The sequence below is a fragment of the Lepidothrix coronata genome, unplaced genomic scaffold, assembly GCF_001604755.1.
Source record: "Lepidothrix coronata isolate B3197 unplaced genomic scaffold, Lepidothrix_coronata-1.0 Scaffold259, whole genome shotgun sequence".
Classification (NCBI taxonomy): Eukaryota; Metazoa; Chordata; class Aves; order Passeriformes; family Pipridae; genus Lepidothrix; species Lepidothrix coronata.
The window spans coordinates 390,650-406,414 of NW_016690439.1; the positions used below are offsets into that span (position 1 = coordinate 390,650).

A 15,765-nucleotide genomic window follows, 5' to 3' on the forward strand; every position below is an offset into this window, starting at 1 on the left:
AGTGTGTTTGGGTGTGTGGGACTGTACTTGAGTGTGTCTGAGTGTGCACAAGTGTGTCTGGCTGTGTGCGAGTGTGTCTGAGCCTGTCTGAGTGTGAGCGACGGTTTCTCAGTGTGTGAGAGTATGTCAAAATGTGTCTGAGTGTGCGAGTGTGTTTGCAGTTGTGTCTGAGCATGTGCGTGTGTGTCTGAGTGTTTCTGAGTGTGTCTGAGCATGTCCGAGCGTGCCTGAGTGTGTCCATGTGTGTTACTGTGTGTGAGTGTGTGCGAGTGTGTCTGAGTGTTTCTGGGTGTACCTTAGTGTTTCTGAGCGTGTCATAGTGTATCTGAGTGTGTCTGGGTGTGTGCGAGTGTGTCTCAGTGTGCGTGAGTGTGCCTGAGCATATATTTATGGGTCTGATTTTTTGTCAGTGTTTGCAGGTGTGTCTGAGTGTATGTGATTGTGTCTGAGTGGGTCTGAGTGTGTCTAAGTGTGTCTAGCTTTGTGAGAGTGTGTCTGAGGATATCTGTGTGCGCGAATGTGTCCTGGTGTGTCTGAGCATCTCTCAGTGTGCCTGAGTGTGTCTGACCATGTCTGAGTGTGTTTGGGTGTGTGGGAGTGTGCTTGAAAGTGTCTGAGTGTGTTTAAGTGTGTCTTGCTGTGTGCCTGAGTGTGTGTTAGTGTGTGTGAGTATGCCTGAGTATGTCTGAGTGTTTGTGAGTGTGTGTGTGTGAGTGTCTGGGTGTGCCTGAGTGTTTCTGAGTGTGTCTGAGTTTGTCTGATTGTGTGCGTGTGTGGGACTGTGCTTTGGTGTGTCTGGGTGTGTTTAAGTGTGTCTGGCTGTGTGCAAGTGTGTCTAAGTGTCTCTGAGGGTGTTCAAGTGTGTCTGACTTTGTCTGAGTGTGTGAGAGTATGTGTGTGTCTGAATGTGTGAGCATCTCTCAGTGTGCCTGAGAGTGTCTGAGTGTTTCTGACTGTATCTGAGTGTGTTTGGGTGTGTGGGACTGTGCTTGAGTGTGTCTGAGTGTGTTTAAGTGTGTCTGGCTGTGTGCGAGTGTGTCTGAGCATGTCTGAGCATGTCTGAGTGTGAGCGAATGTGTCTGGTTGTCTGCGAGTCGGTCTAAGGGTGTCTGAGTGTGCGAGTGTGTTTGCAGTTGTGTCTGAGCGTGTGCGAGTGTGTCTGAGTGTGTCTGAGTGTTTCTGAGTGTGTGTGAGTGAGTGCGAGTGTGTCTGGGTTTGCCTGAGCATTTCTGAGCGTGTCGGAGTGTATCTGAGTGTGTCTGGGTCTGTGCGAGTGTGTCTCAGTGTGCGTGTATGTGCCCGAGCATATATTTACGGGTCTGATTGTTTATCAGTGTTTGCAGGTGTGTCTGAGTGTATGTGATTGTGTCTGAGTGTATCTGAGTGTGCCTGAGTGGTTCTGAGAGTGTGTGAGTGTTTCTGAGTGTGAGAGAGTGTGTCACAATGTGTGCAAATATTTCTGAGTGTGTCTGGATGTGTGGGAGTGTGCTTGAGTGTGTCTGAGTGTGTTTCAGTGTGCTCAAGTGTGTCTGAGTGTGTGCGAGTGTGTGCGAGTGTGTCTCAGTGTGTCTGAGAGTCTCTGAGTATGTCTGAGGGTTTCTGGGTGTGTGGAACTGTCCTTGAGTGTGTCTGAGTGTCTTTAAGTGTGTCTGGCTGTGTGCGAGTGTGTCTGAGTGTGTCTGAGCGTATCTGAGTGTGAGCGAATATGTCTGGGTGTGTGCGAGTCTGTCAATGTGTGTCTGAGCGTGTGAGTGTTTTTGCAGTTGTGTCTGAGCGTGTGCGAGTGTGTCAGTGTTTCTGAGTGTGTGTCTGAGCGTTTCTGAGTGTTTCTGAGAGTGTGTGAGTGTGTCTGAGTGTTTCTGAGTGTGTGTGAGTGTGTCTGCGTGTGGGAGTGTGTTTGAAGTTTTGTCTGAGCGCGTGCGAGTGTGTCTGAGTGTTTTTGAGTGAGTCTGAGTGTGTGTGAGTGTGTCTGAGTGTTCCTGAGTGAGTCTGAGTGTGTGTGAGTGTGTGAGAGTTTGTGTGAGTGTGTCTCAGTGTGCGAGTGTGTCTGAGTGTTTGCAGCTTTTTGTGAGTTTGTCTGAGATCGCTGAGTGTATCTGAGCCTGTCTTATTTTGTCTGAGTGGGTGTGAGCGTGTTTGAGTGTGTCTTAGTGTGTCTGAGCGTGTCTGTGTGTGTCTGAGTGTATCTGGGTCTGTGTGTGTGTGTCAGAGTGTTTCTGGGTGTGTGCGAGTGTGTGTGAGTGTGTCTGCATGTGCGAGTGTGTTTGAAGTTTTGTCTGAGCGCGTGTGAATGTGTCTGAGTGGTTTTGAGTGTGTTCAAGTGTGTCTGAGTGTGTGGGAGCGTGTCTGATTTTGTCTGAGTGTGTTCGTGTCTGAGCGTGTCCGAGTGTGTCTGAGTGTGTCCGAGTGTATGTGAGTGTGTCTGGGTGTGTGCGAGAGTTTCTGTGTGTGCCTCAGCATGCCTGAGCATGTATTTATGGTTCTGATTGGTTCTCAGGTTTTGCGAGTGTGTCTCAGTGTGTCTGAGTGTTTGCAGTTGTGTATGAGTGTGTCTGAGCAAGTGTGCATGTATCTGAGCATCTCTGTGTCTGAGTGTGTGCAGTTGTGTATGAGTGTGTCTGAGCATGTGTGCGTGTATCTGAGAGTCTCTGAGTGTGTCTGAGTGTGTGCCACTGTGTCTGAGTGTGTCTGAGCGCCTCTGAGCATGTGTGAGTGTGTCGGAGTGTGAGCAAGTGTATCTGAGTGTGTCGGAGTGTGTGAGTGTGTGTCTGAATGTGTGCGAATGTGTCTGAGGGTGTCTGGGTGTGCGCGAGTGTGTCTGAGCGTGTCTGAGTGTGTGAGTGTGTGTCTGAATGTGTGTGAATGTGTCTGAGGGTGTCTGGGTGCGTGCGAGCGTGCCAGAGTGTGTCTGAGCATGTCTTTATTTGTCTGAGTGTGTTGGAGTGTGTGCGGGTGCATCTGAGTGTGCTTGAGTGTGTATGAGTGTGTTTGTGTGTCTTAGTGTGTGCAAGTGTGTCTGTAGTGTGTGCGTGTGAGAGTGTGCATGAGTGTGTTTGAGCGTGTCTGTGTGAGAATGTGTCTGTGTGTGCGCAAGTGTGTCTGAGTGTGTCTGAGTGTTTGCAGGTGTGTCTGAGTGTGTCCGAGTGTTTGCGGGTGCGTCTGAGTGTGCTTGAGTGTGTGCGAGAGTGTCTTAGTGAGTTTTAGTGTGTGCGAGTGTGTGTGAGTGTGTCTGAGTATGTCGGAGTGTGTTCAAGTGTGTCTGAGTGTGTGCGAGTGTGTCTGACTGCGCGTGAGGGTGCTGAGTGTGCCTGATTGTGAATGTGTGAGAATGTGTCTGTGTGAGCGCGAGTGTGTCTGCGTGTGCCTCAGTGTGTCTGAGTATGTCTTTATGTACCTGAGGGTGTCTGAGTGTTTGCAGGTGTGTCTGAGTGTGTCAGAGTGTGTGCGGGTGCGTCTGAGTGTGCTTGAGTGTGTATGAGTGTGTCTGAGTGTGTCTTGGTGTGTGCGAGTGTGTTCAAGTGTGTCTGAGTGTGTGCGAATGTGTCTGAGTGTGTCTGGGTGTGTGCGAGTGTGTCTGAGTGTGCCAGAGTGTGCCTGAGTGCGCGTGAGCGTGTATGAGTGTGTCTACGTGTGTGCCAGTGAGTCTGAGTGTGTCTGGGTGTGTGCTAGTGTTTCTGTGTGTGCCTGAGCATGCCTGAGCATGTATTTATGGGTCTGAGTGTGTTTGAGTGTGTCTGTGTGTGTCTGAGTGTGTTCAAGTGTGTCTGAGTGTGTAGGAGTGTGTTTGTGTGTGCCTGAGTGTGTGCGAGTGTGTCTGAGTGTGTCTGCCTGGAGATAATCAGATTATCCAGGAGACGATTGCTCAGGAGAAGTTAAGGACACACATTGCAGCCGACTTCAGTCAGATTTGCCCAGATTTGCGCTGCCCTGTGCTGTGCACGTCACTTGGCACTCAGGCATTCTGTCACAAGCCTGTGCTCTGTGTAGGACTGAAACGCCCTGTTTGCAGAGGGGCACTACTTTCTTCCACTGTCGAACCAATTAACTGAGTGGTGTATTTCTAAGAAAATCCCCTGAAAGCTCCAAAGACATCCGTGTCAATGAGTCCGTGTCTGCCAGGGCGCAGGAATACAGAGCCGCGTCCCCATGACGGGGCCCAGAGAGACAGAGGACGGTCCAACGATGATCTCCCTACACTGACAGCTGCCCCACTGGTGCCCATAGCTCTCTGGACCCTTTAGCAGCGCGTGCCAGGTGCTCAGGGTGTGGCTCGGGAGCTGCCGGTAGAAATGGATAAAATCACCCACCGATCTGTATGTTGGCGTGTGAGCACTTGATGGTGATTTCACTGCCCTCGGTGGCCTCTCCCAATGGGTCCTCCTGCACCCTGCACTCTGCCTGCAGACACTGGCGAGGAGATAAAGAAGAAAAGCCGTCAGAAGTGCTTTTTGCACTGGAGGTTGTTTCCCAGAACAAAGGGCACAGAAGCAGTCAGGACCATATGGAGAAGAATTTTTAAGAGGATGTCAAGGTGCGCAGTAGTGGAAGTGTCCATTAGTATTTGCTGGAGAGATGAGTGAGGGAAAGAGAGGTGGATTGGTGGAGTCACTGAAGAATGGCAAGCTGCGGGACTAAGCAAAGCAAAGAGAGGAAGAAAGGTAGGAAAGAGGAAGGACGGACTGCAGGAGTTCTCTGAAGGACAGAGAGTAAAGCAAAGAAACAGGAACGACTCGACAAAGAAAAGAGCGATGAGTGTTCCGAGGGAATGCTTTATGAAGCAGAGCGAGGGATGGACAGGAGACTAGTTTGGGGGCAGAGTTCTGCGAAGAACCTGCCAGGCAGGACGGCAGCCTCAAGGGACCTGCGCGGTCACTCCAGCCGCTGCCCCGGGCCCACGGTCCCCGGCCGCCAGTTCTGCGCACCGAGCAGAACCGCGGCCAGCGCCACCAGCCGCGTTCCCCACCAGCACCGCAGCCGCCGATCCACCGCCCGGCGTCCCATTCTGCCTGCCCCGGCTCTCTGCTCTGGGCAGGTCGCCTCCTCTCCGCCTCCTATCCCTCCTCTGCCTTCCTCTCCCTCCCTACCTTCACCACGGAGGCGGCAGGGCCGGGCTGGATGGCAGGGGTGTGGGTTGGTATCGGGGAGCTCAAGATTGACAGGCCATGAGCTCCTTTCACCGCCACCGTCTCTTCCTTCACATCTCTCCTCTGTTGGCACGTGGAGACTCCTAAATTGTCCTCCAGGGCACGTGCTTGTGACAATGGTCGAGGGGCACGAGATGAAGAACATCCCTCCGGGCTCATTACCCCGGGCTTCGCCTCTCCTGGCCTGTCCCAAAGAGCATCCCTGCTGGCAGCAGGAGCACTTCTGCTGGGGAAAAAGACCACGGGGGTTTTTGTTGGGGGCTGTGGCACCAGTGCTATGGCGAGGCAGTGCATGGGAGAAGCACTTCTCCCCAGAGAAAGCTCGGACCTGGCATGGCATCTCCCACCTGCTTTGGACTTTATGGAGATACAGTCTCTGTAAGTGAGCTCTGCTGTGTCCCTCCTCCTGCTCCTCTTGCTCAGAGGACCAGGGAACAGCCTGTCACACACCTGAGCTGGATGTGCTGGAACCAGCACATCTGCAGCAGGTTGAGGGGCACTCAGAGGCACAGCCAAAAAGTTCATTCTCTTTCCCATCTCTGTCACCTCTGTAAATTATGAAGGTTCCTCAATCCCCGAGTTCCTCACTCCCTGAGAACAAACAATGCTGATCCTGCAAACAGGGAGCCCTGAATATGTTGCCATCTTGGGGAAAACTGGAAGTCGTGCCAGAGGCAGCCTAGAGGCAGAAAGGGACGCATTATTAAAGTTAGTGAGACGAGAGCTTGATAGGCCTGGGGCAACTTTGAAAAGATCTGCTGATTTTCTTTAGAAAGGGAGAAATGTGGGACTGCAGAATCAGCCGAGATGTCTTGTGGTGGCAGCATGTGGAAGACAAGAGGGAGAGGGATAGAGAGAGAGGTTGAAGTGGAGAGCAGAGACAGAGAAGGGGTCTGAACTTTCTCTTCTTTCTCTCTTCGTTTCCTTACAGGAGTAAGATCATCTGGAGTGAGCACATGCAAGACAGCAAGTACGAGATTTGCAACAATTTTTTCTCTATTCTGTGGTATTTCCCCACGGGGCCTGAAAAGCCTGTTGAGTGTTTTCTGGGAGGAAGAAGAAGGATGCATTGATGAAAAGCCAGGCAGAAAGTGAGGACGAGATAGCCAAAGTTCATGCTGAGACCAACCTGCCTGTTTGCTGAGAGTGTCAGAAATCACCACCCTGTCCTGAGAGAAGAGAGTTGCCAGAAACGACTCTCTTGGGGAGCAAAGGAAGCAGGAGGGCAGAGAAATGAACTGTTCTTTCAGTGCCTGAACAGCTTTCTTTGGGTTTCTCCTTCTCGAAGCAGCAGCCCCTGAGGCTCCCTCAGCCGATGGCATTCTGAGCATTGCCTGGCTCTGGGGCCTCACTCATGGGAACAGGCTGTTCCCGGTCAGCTCACAGCGCAGTCCTCCCCTCCCCAGTTGCAATCACCTCTTCTGCTGCACACCCACTGCTGGGCTTTTGGGAACTGTAGCCTTCTTCCCTGCTCCACCTTTCACATCTTCCCGTGCTGTCCTCAGCTCTCTGGGCTGCTTGCAGCTTCCTCGGGGAACACGTGTCTCCTCCACCTCTGTGGCTTCTCCCCTGTGCTTCTTCATCTGCCTGGGAAGAATGCCTCTCTCCCAGCTGCGCAGGAAAGGGAGAGGAGCCCTGCTGGGCAGCAGCCCAGGGTCTCTGGCTGTGCCGTTCTCTGCCAGGGAAATGCACAGTGCGAGAGAGGAACGTGGCTCCAGCAGGGATGCTGGATATCCCAGCCCCAGCGGTGGCAAGGACAGCATATTCCCTAGGGAATGTGCTGAGGGATGAGCAGGGAACAGGATGAAGACCCTCACGCACACGCAGGGAGCACACGTGGCAATCACCAGAGTGCTGCCGGCGAGTGGTGGGGCTGGGAGAGCCCTGGCCCACCCATCTGAAAGGGCAGTTGGAGGTCTGGCGGCTTGGCAGATGGAGACCCTTAATCCCAGCCCCTGGGCAGGCACCTTTGGTCTGGGAGGAATCTTCATCCGTATTCACTTTTGGGCCTCAGATGGCCGAGTTCAGCGCGGCTCTCCTCTGTGCGAATGACTGCCCTCCCAGCCAGGAAAGAAAGCCCTGGCCCTCTGTCTCTCACCTGCTGTTGGTGCACCGCTCTCAGCACTACGTGTACAGGAAGAGCTTTCTGGGTGGGCACCTTTGGTCTGGGAGGAATCTTCGTCCGTCTTGAAGTTTGGCCCTCGGACGGCCCGTTGCAGCGCGGCGCTCCTGCCAGTGAATGACTGCCCTTCCACCCAGGAAAGAAAGGCCTGACCCTCCATCTCTTGTGTGCACTTGGTGCACCACTCTCGGAACTACGTGGACAGCAAGAGCTTTCTGTGCAAGCACCTTTGGTTTGGGAGGAATCTTTGTCTGTACTGAATTTTGGGAGGGATCACCCCCAGACCCCTGGTCCTCCCCAGACTGCCAATTCCACCCCTGGGAGCACCCCCCGCCCCGATACCCCCTGGACCCCCGGATCACCCCCAGACCCCTAGTACTCCCCGGACACCGGTACTGCCCCCCAGACCACCCCCAGACTCTGGTACCGCCTTTGGGATCACCCCTAGACTGCCGGTATCCCTGGACTGCCTGTACTGACACCTGGGATCACCCCCAGACCCTAGTACTGCCTTCGGGATCACCCCTAGACTGCCAGTACCCCTGGACTGCCTGTACTGACCCCTGGGATCACCCCCAGACTGCTGGTACCCCCCAGACCGCTGGTACCCCCCAGACCACCGGTACCACCCCCACAATCACCCCCAGACCTTGCTACCCCCAGACCTCCTGTACCAACCCCCGCATCACCCCCGGGGCTGCTTCCAGACGCCGAGACGCCCCCAAACCACCCCCTAGACCTGGCTCCCCCTTCCCAGTACCTCCCAGTATTGCCCCCTCCCCCTCTCCTGGTACTCCCCAGGGGCTCCTGGTGCCCCTAGTCCCCCTCCAGTCCTCCCAGTGCCCTCCCGCCAGTGCTGTGGGGACCCCTCTGGTATAGCCCACCCCCCAGGGAGAGCCCCAACCTCCCCCAATGCCCCCAACTTCTCCTTCAACCAGCCCCTCTCAGTGCCCCCCCAGCCCCATGGCCTGCAGACCCAGGGTGCCTCAGTCCCCCCAGTCGACCCAGTACCATCCCACACCATCCCCAGGATCACCCAGTGCCTCCCAGTACTGTCCCAGGTCCTGCACTGGGAGCTGCGGTGGGACACCCAGACCCAGGGGGTTCACCCAGAGCCAGGGGGGGACAGTCAGTGTTGGGGGGGACACCCAGAGCTCAGGAGGGACACCCAGTATTGGGGGGAACACTCAGACCAGGAGGCCATCCAGAGCTGGGGAAGGGGACACCCAAAACTGGAGGGGACACCTATACCTGGGGGGGGACACCTAGAGCTGAGGGGGACACCCAGAGCTGGAGGGAGACACCCAGAGCCAGGGGGACACCCAAAGTTGGAGGGGGGGGACACCCAATGTTGGGGTGGACAGCCAGACCCAGAACTTTGGGTGACACCCAGTGCTGGAGGGGGGTCACCCAGAGCCAGGGAGGGGGCACCCAATGTGTGCTGGCACAGGGACCCCAGTGCCGCTCTGGGGGTCCCCAGTGCCACGTGGGGAGCCCAGGGGTTTTTTTTGGCAGGGGGGCTTTCCCCCCCTTTCCACTCAAAGCCCAGTGATCCCACAGGTGATGGGGGAACACCCTGAGGGGTCCCAGGACACTTTGGGGGGACACACAACACAGAGGGAGGGGAAATGTAGGCCCCCTGCCCCCCCCAGCAGCTCCACACCCCTGTAAGGGGCCCCCCCAGCCCCCTTTTTGGGGAGGGGTCCCAACCACGCCAGAGACCCCTCCCCCCTTCCAGCCTCCACTAAACACCCTACTCCAGGGGAGTCCCCCAAAACCCAACCTCTTTTATTACAACAAAGCTGTACAGTTTGTGGGGGGGGTCACGCAGCCCCCTCTACCCCGAGGGATAAGCCTTGATGATCTTGACATCATCCAGGGGCCGGTCCTGGGCATTGGTCTCCACCATGGCCAGGCGGCCCAGCACGCCCATGCCCTGGCACACGCGCCCGAAGATGCTGTGCTTGCCATCCAGCCACTGCGCAGGGCCCAGTGTCAGGAAGAACTGGCTGCCATTGGTGTCTGGCCCCGCGTTGGCCATCGCCAGGATCCCGGCGCCTGAGGGACATGGGGACATGGGGACAGGGACCTCAGGGAGGCACACGGCACCCCATGGCCAAGGTTTTAGTATCACAGCGAACAGGTCACCTCATGGATGGGGACTCAGGGGACATGGGAGCTCATGGATGAGGACTCAGGGACATGTCACCTCAGGGATGGGGACACGGGGACATGGACCTCAGGGGGAGGACATGGGGACATGGCACCCCTTGGCTAAGGTTCATGTCACCTCCAAGGATGGAGACAGAGGAGACATGGCACACCTTGGCCAAGGTCTTGGTATCATGAGGGATATGTCACCTCATGGCTGGGGACTCAGGGACATGGGAGCTCAGGGATGGGGACACAGAGAACATGGCACCCCATGGCTGAGGCCTTGGTATTATGGGAACATGGCACGTCATAGAAAGGGATGGAAAAGGCATGGCACCCAATGGATGGGGTCCTGGGGGACATGTCACGCAGTGGAGGGGTCTTAGGGAACCTTAGGAAGAACTGGCTCCCATTGGTGTCTGGCCCTGCATTGGCCATTGCCAGGATCCCAGTGCCTGAGGGACACGGGGACAGGGACCTTGTGGGGGGGACACGGGGACCTGGACCTAAGGGGTGGGGACATGGGGATACAGGGACATGGACCTCAGGGGTGGGGACACAGGGACGTAACACCCCATAGAAAGGGACATGGCACCCCATTGATAAGGTCCTGGTACCATGGGGGACATGCCATCCCATGGATGAACCCCCATGAATGGGGTCAGGGGGGACATGGCACCTCATGGTTGGGGTCCTGAGGGACACAGGGACATTTCAATCCAAGGATGGGGACACAGGGGACATGTCACCCCATGGCCAAGGTTCTCACACAATGGTGGCCATAACATTCCTATGGATGATCCTTCATGGATGGGGTCTTTGGGGATACGGGGGATGTGTCACACCATGGATGGGTCCTGAGGTCCTGGTGGATATCCCACCCCTTGACCAGGGTCCTGGGGATCCCAGGGGCCCCAGGGGGTCTTCCCTGCTATAGGTGGGGTCCTGGGGATCCTGGGGGTCCTGGGGGTCTTGCCTGCTATATGTGGAGTCCCAGGGTCCTGGGGAGTCCTGCCCTGCTATAGGTGAGGTCCTGGGGATTCCGGGGGTCCCAGGGGTCCTGCCCTGCTATAGGTAGGCTCCCAGTTTCCCGGGGGTCCCAGGGGTCCAGCCCTGCTATAGGTGGGCTCCCAGTGTGCTGGGGGTCCCCTCCCACTCACCAGTGAACTTCAGGTCAGGGTGCAGCTCATCCTCAAACTGCTTCCCATAGATAGAGGCACCGCCGCGGCCTGGGGGAGGATTTGGGGAGTCAGCAGGATCCCTGGCATCGGAGGGGGGTGTCCCAGGGGGATCCCGGGGGGTGTCTCATGCTCACCGGTGCCCGTGGGGTCCCCACCCTGCACCATGAAGTCCTTGATGACACGGTGGAACTTGGTGCCATTGTAGTACCCGCGACGGCTGAGCTCGGCAAAGTTCTTACATGTGCGGGGGGCGTGCAGCCAGTACAGCTCCAGCACCAGGGATCCCATCCTGGGAATGGGAATACTGGGAATGGGAATGGGGCTGTGCAGCTAGGACAGCTCAAGCACCAGGGACACTGGGACACTGGGAATACCAGGAATGAAATGGGAACAGCACTGGGAATGGGGGCTGTGCTGCCAGTGCAGCTCCAGCACCAGGGATCCCATCCCAGGAATGGGAACAGTGGGAATGGGAATGGTCCCAGGAAATGGGCTCACCCCACTGTGACTCCATGGGATCAGGGCAGAGGCACAGTGGGGGGAAGGGAGGGGATCGGGGGGGCAATGGGGGGTAACGGGACACCGGGGGGACACCGGGGGGGCAACCGGGACTGGGGGCACTGGGGGATAACGGGGCTGGGACTGGCAGACACCGGGAACAACGGGACATGGTGGGAACACCGGAGGGGTCTCCAGTCCCGGCGGGGTAACCGGGGCTGCCCCGACTGGGAGACACCAGGAGCTTCTCCATGCCCACCGGGGAACCAGGCGCTGCCCGGGACACACCCCGGGTCATGGACACCGGTGGACACTGGGGGGGCTGGGGGACACCGGGGGCTGCCCGGGACCGGGGGGACACCGGGGATCATGGACACCGGGGGGGGCTGGGGAACACCGGAGGGGACTGGGGAACACCAGGGGCTGCCCGGGACAGGGGGGACACTGGGGGGGGCTGGGGGGACACCGGGGGCTGCCTGGGACCGGGGGAACGCCGGGGATCACGGACACCAGGGTTGTTTGATACCCGAGGGTCTGGGGGCTCACAGACCCCGGGGACTGCCCGGTCCCGGGGGCTCACGGACACCGGGGTGGCTCAGGAGGGACCCCGGGGGTTGCCCGGTCCCGGGAGCTCGCGGTCTGTGGGGGCTGCCCGGTACAAGGAGGGACCAGGGGGACACCGAGGGTTGGTGGCAACGAGTGGTCTGTGGGCTCATGGACCCCGGAGGTTTCCCGGTCCCAGGGGGGGTTCAGTATCGAGCCTGGTACCGGGAGTAGGGGAGTGGGGGTGGCAACCCCCGCTGTCCCTGCTGTCCCCGCGGCAGGGGGCGGGGCTAGGGGTGGGCGGGGCCTCTCCCGGTGCCGGCGGGGGGCCCGGGCCCGCTCCTTACGTGGTCTCCATGGACACCGTCGGGGGCTGCCACGAGTCGGGAGGCACGGCTGGCGCGGCGGCCATGGCGGGCGCGCGCTTCCGGGACACGCTCTCTTCCTGTCGCTATGAATGGAGGGCGGGGCGAGCGGGAGAGAGACAACCAATCAGCGCGAGCGCGCAAAGGAGATTGGCCAATCGGCGTCGCGGAGTAAGTAGGGCCAGCCAATAGGTGCGAGGAGGCGGGGCCGCCGCCGTTGAGCCGCAAGGGGCGGGGCAGTTCTATTAGGTCACGCCCCCTGCATGAAGCCACGCCCCCAGCGGCGCGCGCGGAGCGGGAGCCGGGGGCGGTGAGAGGGGAGGATGGCGGGGGGGGGATAAGGGGGGGACACGGGACCATCCTGGGGGTTTCGGGGGGGGCCCGGCGGGGAAACCGGCCAGGAGGGCACGGGCTGACCGCGGGGAGCACGGATGGACTTCCCCCGTGCGGGGCTGGGGTGACGCGGAGTCGGAGTGCGGGGCTGGGACCACCCAGAGGGGGCTGAGACCACCTTAGTGTGGGGCTGGGGACACCCAGGGATGGGCTGCGGGGCTGAGACCCCCCTGTGGTGCTGGGACCCTCTTACTATGGGGCTGGGACCCCCAGGGATGGGGGTGTGGGGCTCGGACCACCAGGGATCGGGATGTGGGGCTGGGACCCCCTTAATGTAGGACTGGGAACCGTGGGGTTGGGACTCTCCTGTGGTGCTGGGACTCTCTTAGTGTGGGGCTGGGACACCCAGGGGTCAGGTTGAGGGGCTGGACCCCCGGTGGAGCTGCGACTCCCTTAGTGTAGGGCTGGGGACCCCCAGGGATCGAGATGTGGGGCTGGGACCCCTTTAGTGTAGGTCTGGGACCCCCAGGGATGGGGGTGTGGGGCTGGGACCCTCAGTGTGGGGCTGGGACCCCCAGGGATCAGGATTTGGGACTGGGACCCCCCAGTGAGGCCGGAACCCCCTTAGTGCGAGGCTGGGGACCCCCAGGAGTGGGGGTGCGGGGCTGGGACCCCCTCGTGGTTCTGGGACTCTCCTAGCATGGGGTTGGGGACCCCCAGGGATGAGGGTGCAGAGCTGGGACCCCCCGTGCAGGAATGGGGTGACGGGGAGTTGGAGTGCGGGGCTGCGACCACCTTAGTGTGGGGCTGGGGAACCCGGGGAGTGTGGGGGGGTGGGGCTGAGACTCTCTTAGGAAAGGGCTGAGGTGCCTCAGGGATGGGGGTGTGGGGTTGGGACTCCCCAGTGTGGCTCTGAGGACCGGGGTGGGAGCTGGGACCCCCCGCTGTCGGACTGGGACCCCCAGAACTGGGAATGTGGGGCTGGGACCCCCATATGTAGTACTGAGGACCCCCGGGCTGGGGGTGCGGGACTAGGACCCCCATTGTGGCACTGGGGACCCCCTGTTGTGGCACTGGGGACCCCCAAGTATCGATTTGGGGGGGTGGGACTCCCCCAATGTGGCACTGGGGACCCCCGGGTTTGGGGTGCGGCACTGTGAGTCCCCCGGGCGGGGGTCCCCGGTGTCCCCTCCCCGTCCCTGTCCCCGTCCCGATGACGCGGAGCCTGGCGGTGCCTGGCACTGGCACAGGCGGTGCCACCCGGGCACTGGCCGGTGCCACCGGGTCCCCAGGGAGGTCGGGGACACCGAGGGAGGGTCAGGCCCTGGCGGGGGGACCCCGCCGGGGTTGGTGGTGACCCCCCCGCTCCCTCAGCAGCCCCGAGCCCAGGCGATGGCCGAGGACCGAGGTACGGCAGTGACAGTGGCAGTGCCAGCCTCGCGTGTCCCCTGTGTCCCCTCCCCGTGCAGGGGGGCCGGGGCTCGCCCCCAGTGTCCCCCGTGTCCCCTCCCCGCACGGGGGGGCAGGGGCTCACCCCCAGTGTCCCCCTAGATGTGCGATTTGTCACCGAGGAGAGCTTTGACTTCGGGATCCTGTCCCCCTCTGACAGGTACGGGGGGGCTGGGGACAGGGGGGCACAGGGGGGACAGGGGGACATGGGGGGGGACAAGGTGGGGACAAGGGGAGAGGGGAGATTGGCGGACAGGGCACCCCGCAGATGGGGACAGGGGGGACTGGGGGACATGGGGGACAGAGCACCCCATAGTTGGGACATGGGAGACAGGAGGGACATGACTGGGACATGGGGGGACAAGGGGGACATGGATGGGATTTGGTGGGCAGGTGGGACATGGCACCCCGTGGATGGGGACGTGGGGGGACGGGGGGACATAGATGGGATTTGGGGGACAGGGGAGACAGGGCACCCCATGGATGGGGACAGGGGAGACAGGGCACCCCTGTCTCCCCTGATGGATAGGGTTGTGGGGGGCATGGCACCTCATCCTTGGGGTCCTGGGGGACGTGGTATTCTATGGGCAGAGTCACAGGGCATGTGCCACTCCACAAACAGGATCCTGGGGGTCCTAGGTCCGTCCCACCGCATATATGTGGCTCTGGGGGATGTGTCACCCTGTGGGTGGGGTCCTGGGTGCCCTGAAGGATGTGTCACCCCATGGATGTTGTTCTGGGGGTCCTGGGAGTCCTGTGGACATACCCCCCCCCCGGATGTGGCTCTGGGGGTCCTGTGAACATGCCCCCCCCACCATGGATGTGGCTCTGGGGGTCCTGAAGGATGTGTCACCCTGTGGGTAAGGTCCTGGGGGACCTGGGGGATGTGTCATCCCATGGGTGGGGTCCTAGGGGTCCCGGGGGTGCCATAAGTGGGGTCCTCGCTGGGGTGGGGGATCCGTGCCACCCTTGCGGTGGGGGCGAAATGACAGCGGAGGGGTGGTGGGGACAGTGCTGAGCCCCCCTTCCTCTCCACCCCAGCCAGGATGAAGAGGAGGACGAGGAGAGCCCGGGCGGGGCGTCCCGGCGCGGGGGAGGGGGCAACGGGCGCTGGAGCCCCCTGCGAGGTGCCCGCCTGGAGGAGATGGTGCGGGAGGCCACTCGCTTGGCCGCCCAGCTCGAGGGGTGTCACCTGCTCCCCCCCGTCCCCGGGGACCCCCCTGGCCCCGCCGCCACCCCCCCAGGCACGCCTCGCAGTCCCCGGCGCCAGACGTTCGTGGTGAAGGACAGCCCGGTGAGGGCACTGCTGCCCACCGTGGAGTCCCAGGCACCGCCGGCTGCCAAGCCCCGGGGGGGGCCTGCTGCCACCGCTGTCCCCAAAGTAAGTGACACCCCGGGGGGTGTCCTCATCCATCTCCCCTGTCACCAGCCATGGGTCCCCCCTGTCCTCATCCATGTCCCCCCATCCCACCTGTCACCATCCATGGAGTCCCCCTGTCTCCTCTGTCCCCCCGTCCTCATCCAGGTCCCCCATGTCCCCCCCCGTCCCCCATGCCCCTCTGTCCCCATCCGTGTCCCCCTGTCCCCCCTGTCCCCTCTGTCCCCCATTGTCCCTCCATCCCCCCATAACCATCCATGGAGTCCGCCCTGTCCCCATCCATGTCCCCCCTTGCTGAGCACCGTCCCTGTGTGTCCCCCCCTCTTTGCAGACCTCCCCCAGCCGTCACTTCACGGCAGCGCCCAAGGGCCCCCCCGGGGGCAGGGGACCACCCCCCAGCCGCGGGGGCCCGCCCCGGTCGTGCCTCACCCAGGGGCAGGGGAGCAGTGCCCGGGGCAGGTCGGAGCCCCCCCGGGGGGCCACGGCAGGTACGAACAGAGGGGGGGGGACACCGGGACACCGTGCCCACGGGGAGGCCCAGGCGGTGCCCCCATGCCCCCCTCTCTCCCCAGGCCAGCCCAAGGCGAGAGGGGGCCCC

The 15,765-nt window shown here is 60.4% G+C and overlaps 2 protein-coding genes across 2 annotated transcripts in view; one reads left to right on the forward strand and one right to left on the reverse strand.

The window, feature by feature from the left end:
• Positions 1–9,052: 9,052 nt before the first annotated feature.
• Positions 9,053–12,107, reverse strand: PPIL1 (peptidylprolyl isomerase like 1). The gene is made up of 4 exons (XM_017835510.1): positions 11,990–12,107; positions 10,736–10,890; positions 10,581–10,649; positions 9,053–9,324 (listed from the first exon to the last, which is right to left on the reverse strand). Exons 1-4 carry the CDS (start codon positions 12,052–12,054, stop codon positions 9,104–9,106), a joined length of 510 nt encoding a protein of 169 aa, XP_017690999.1. The 5' UTR covers positions 12,055–12,107; the 3' UTR covers positions 9,053–9,103.
• A 192-nt stretch (positions 12,108–12,299) lies between these two features.
• Positions 12,300–15,765, forward strand: part of PSRC1 (proline and serine rich coiled-coil 1) — a 4,676-nt gene continuing 1,210 nt past the window's right edge. The window contains exons 1-5 of the mRNA XM_017835502.1: positions 12,300–12,317; positions 13,718–13,748; positions 13,892–13,949; positions 14,831–15,170; positions 15,499–15,655. Coding sequence (XP_017690991.1) covers positions 13,733–13,748; positions 13,892–13,949; positions 14,831–15,170; positions 15,499–15,655 — 571 coding nt within the window. The 5' untranslated portion in view covers positions 12,300–12,317; positions 13,718–13,732. The remainder of the gene's footprint in view (positions 12,318–13,717; positions 13,749–13,891; positions 13,950–14,830; positions 15,171–15,498; positions 15,656–15,765) is intronic.

Bases quoted from the DNA above. Each gene is read 5' to 3' on its own strand.
- PPIL1 (XM_017835510.1), bottom strand. From the start codon at position 12,054: ATGGCCGCCGCGCCAGCCGTGCCTCCCGACTCGTGGCAGCCCCCGACG. The intron at 10,891-11,989 runs GTAAGGAGCGGG...TCCCATTCCCAG, and splicing joins ACGGTGTCCATGGAGACCAC to GATGGGATCCCTGGTGCTGG. The intron at 10,650-10,735 runs GTGAGCATGAGA...ATCCTCCCCCAG, and splicing joins TGGGGACCCCACGGGCACCG to GCCGCGGCGGTGCCTCTATC.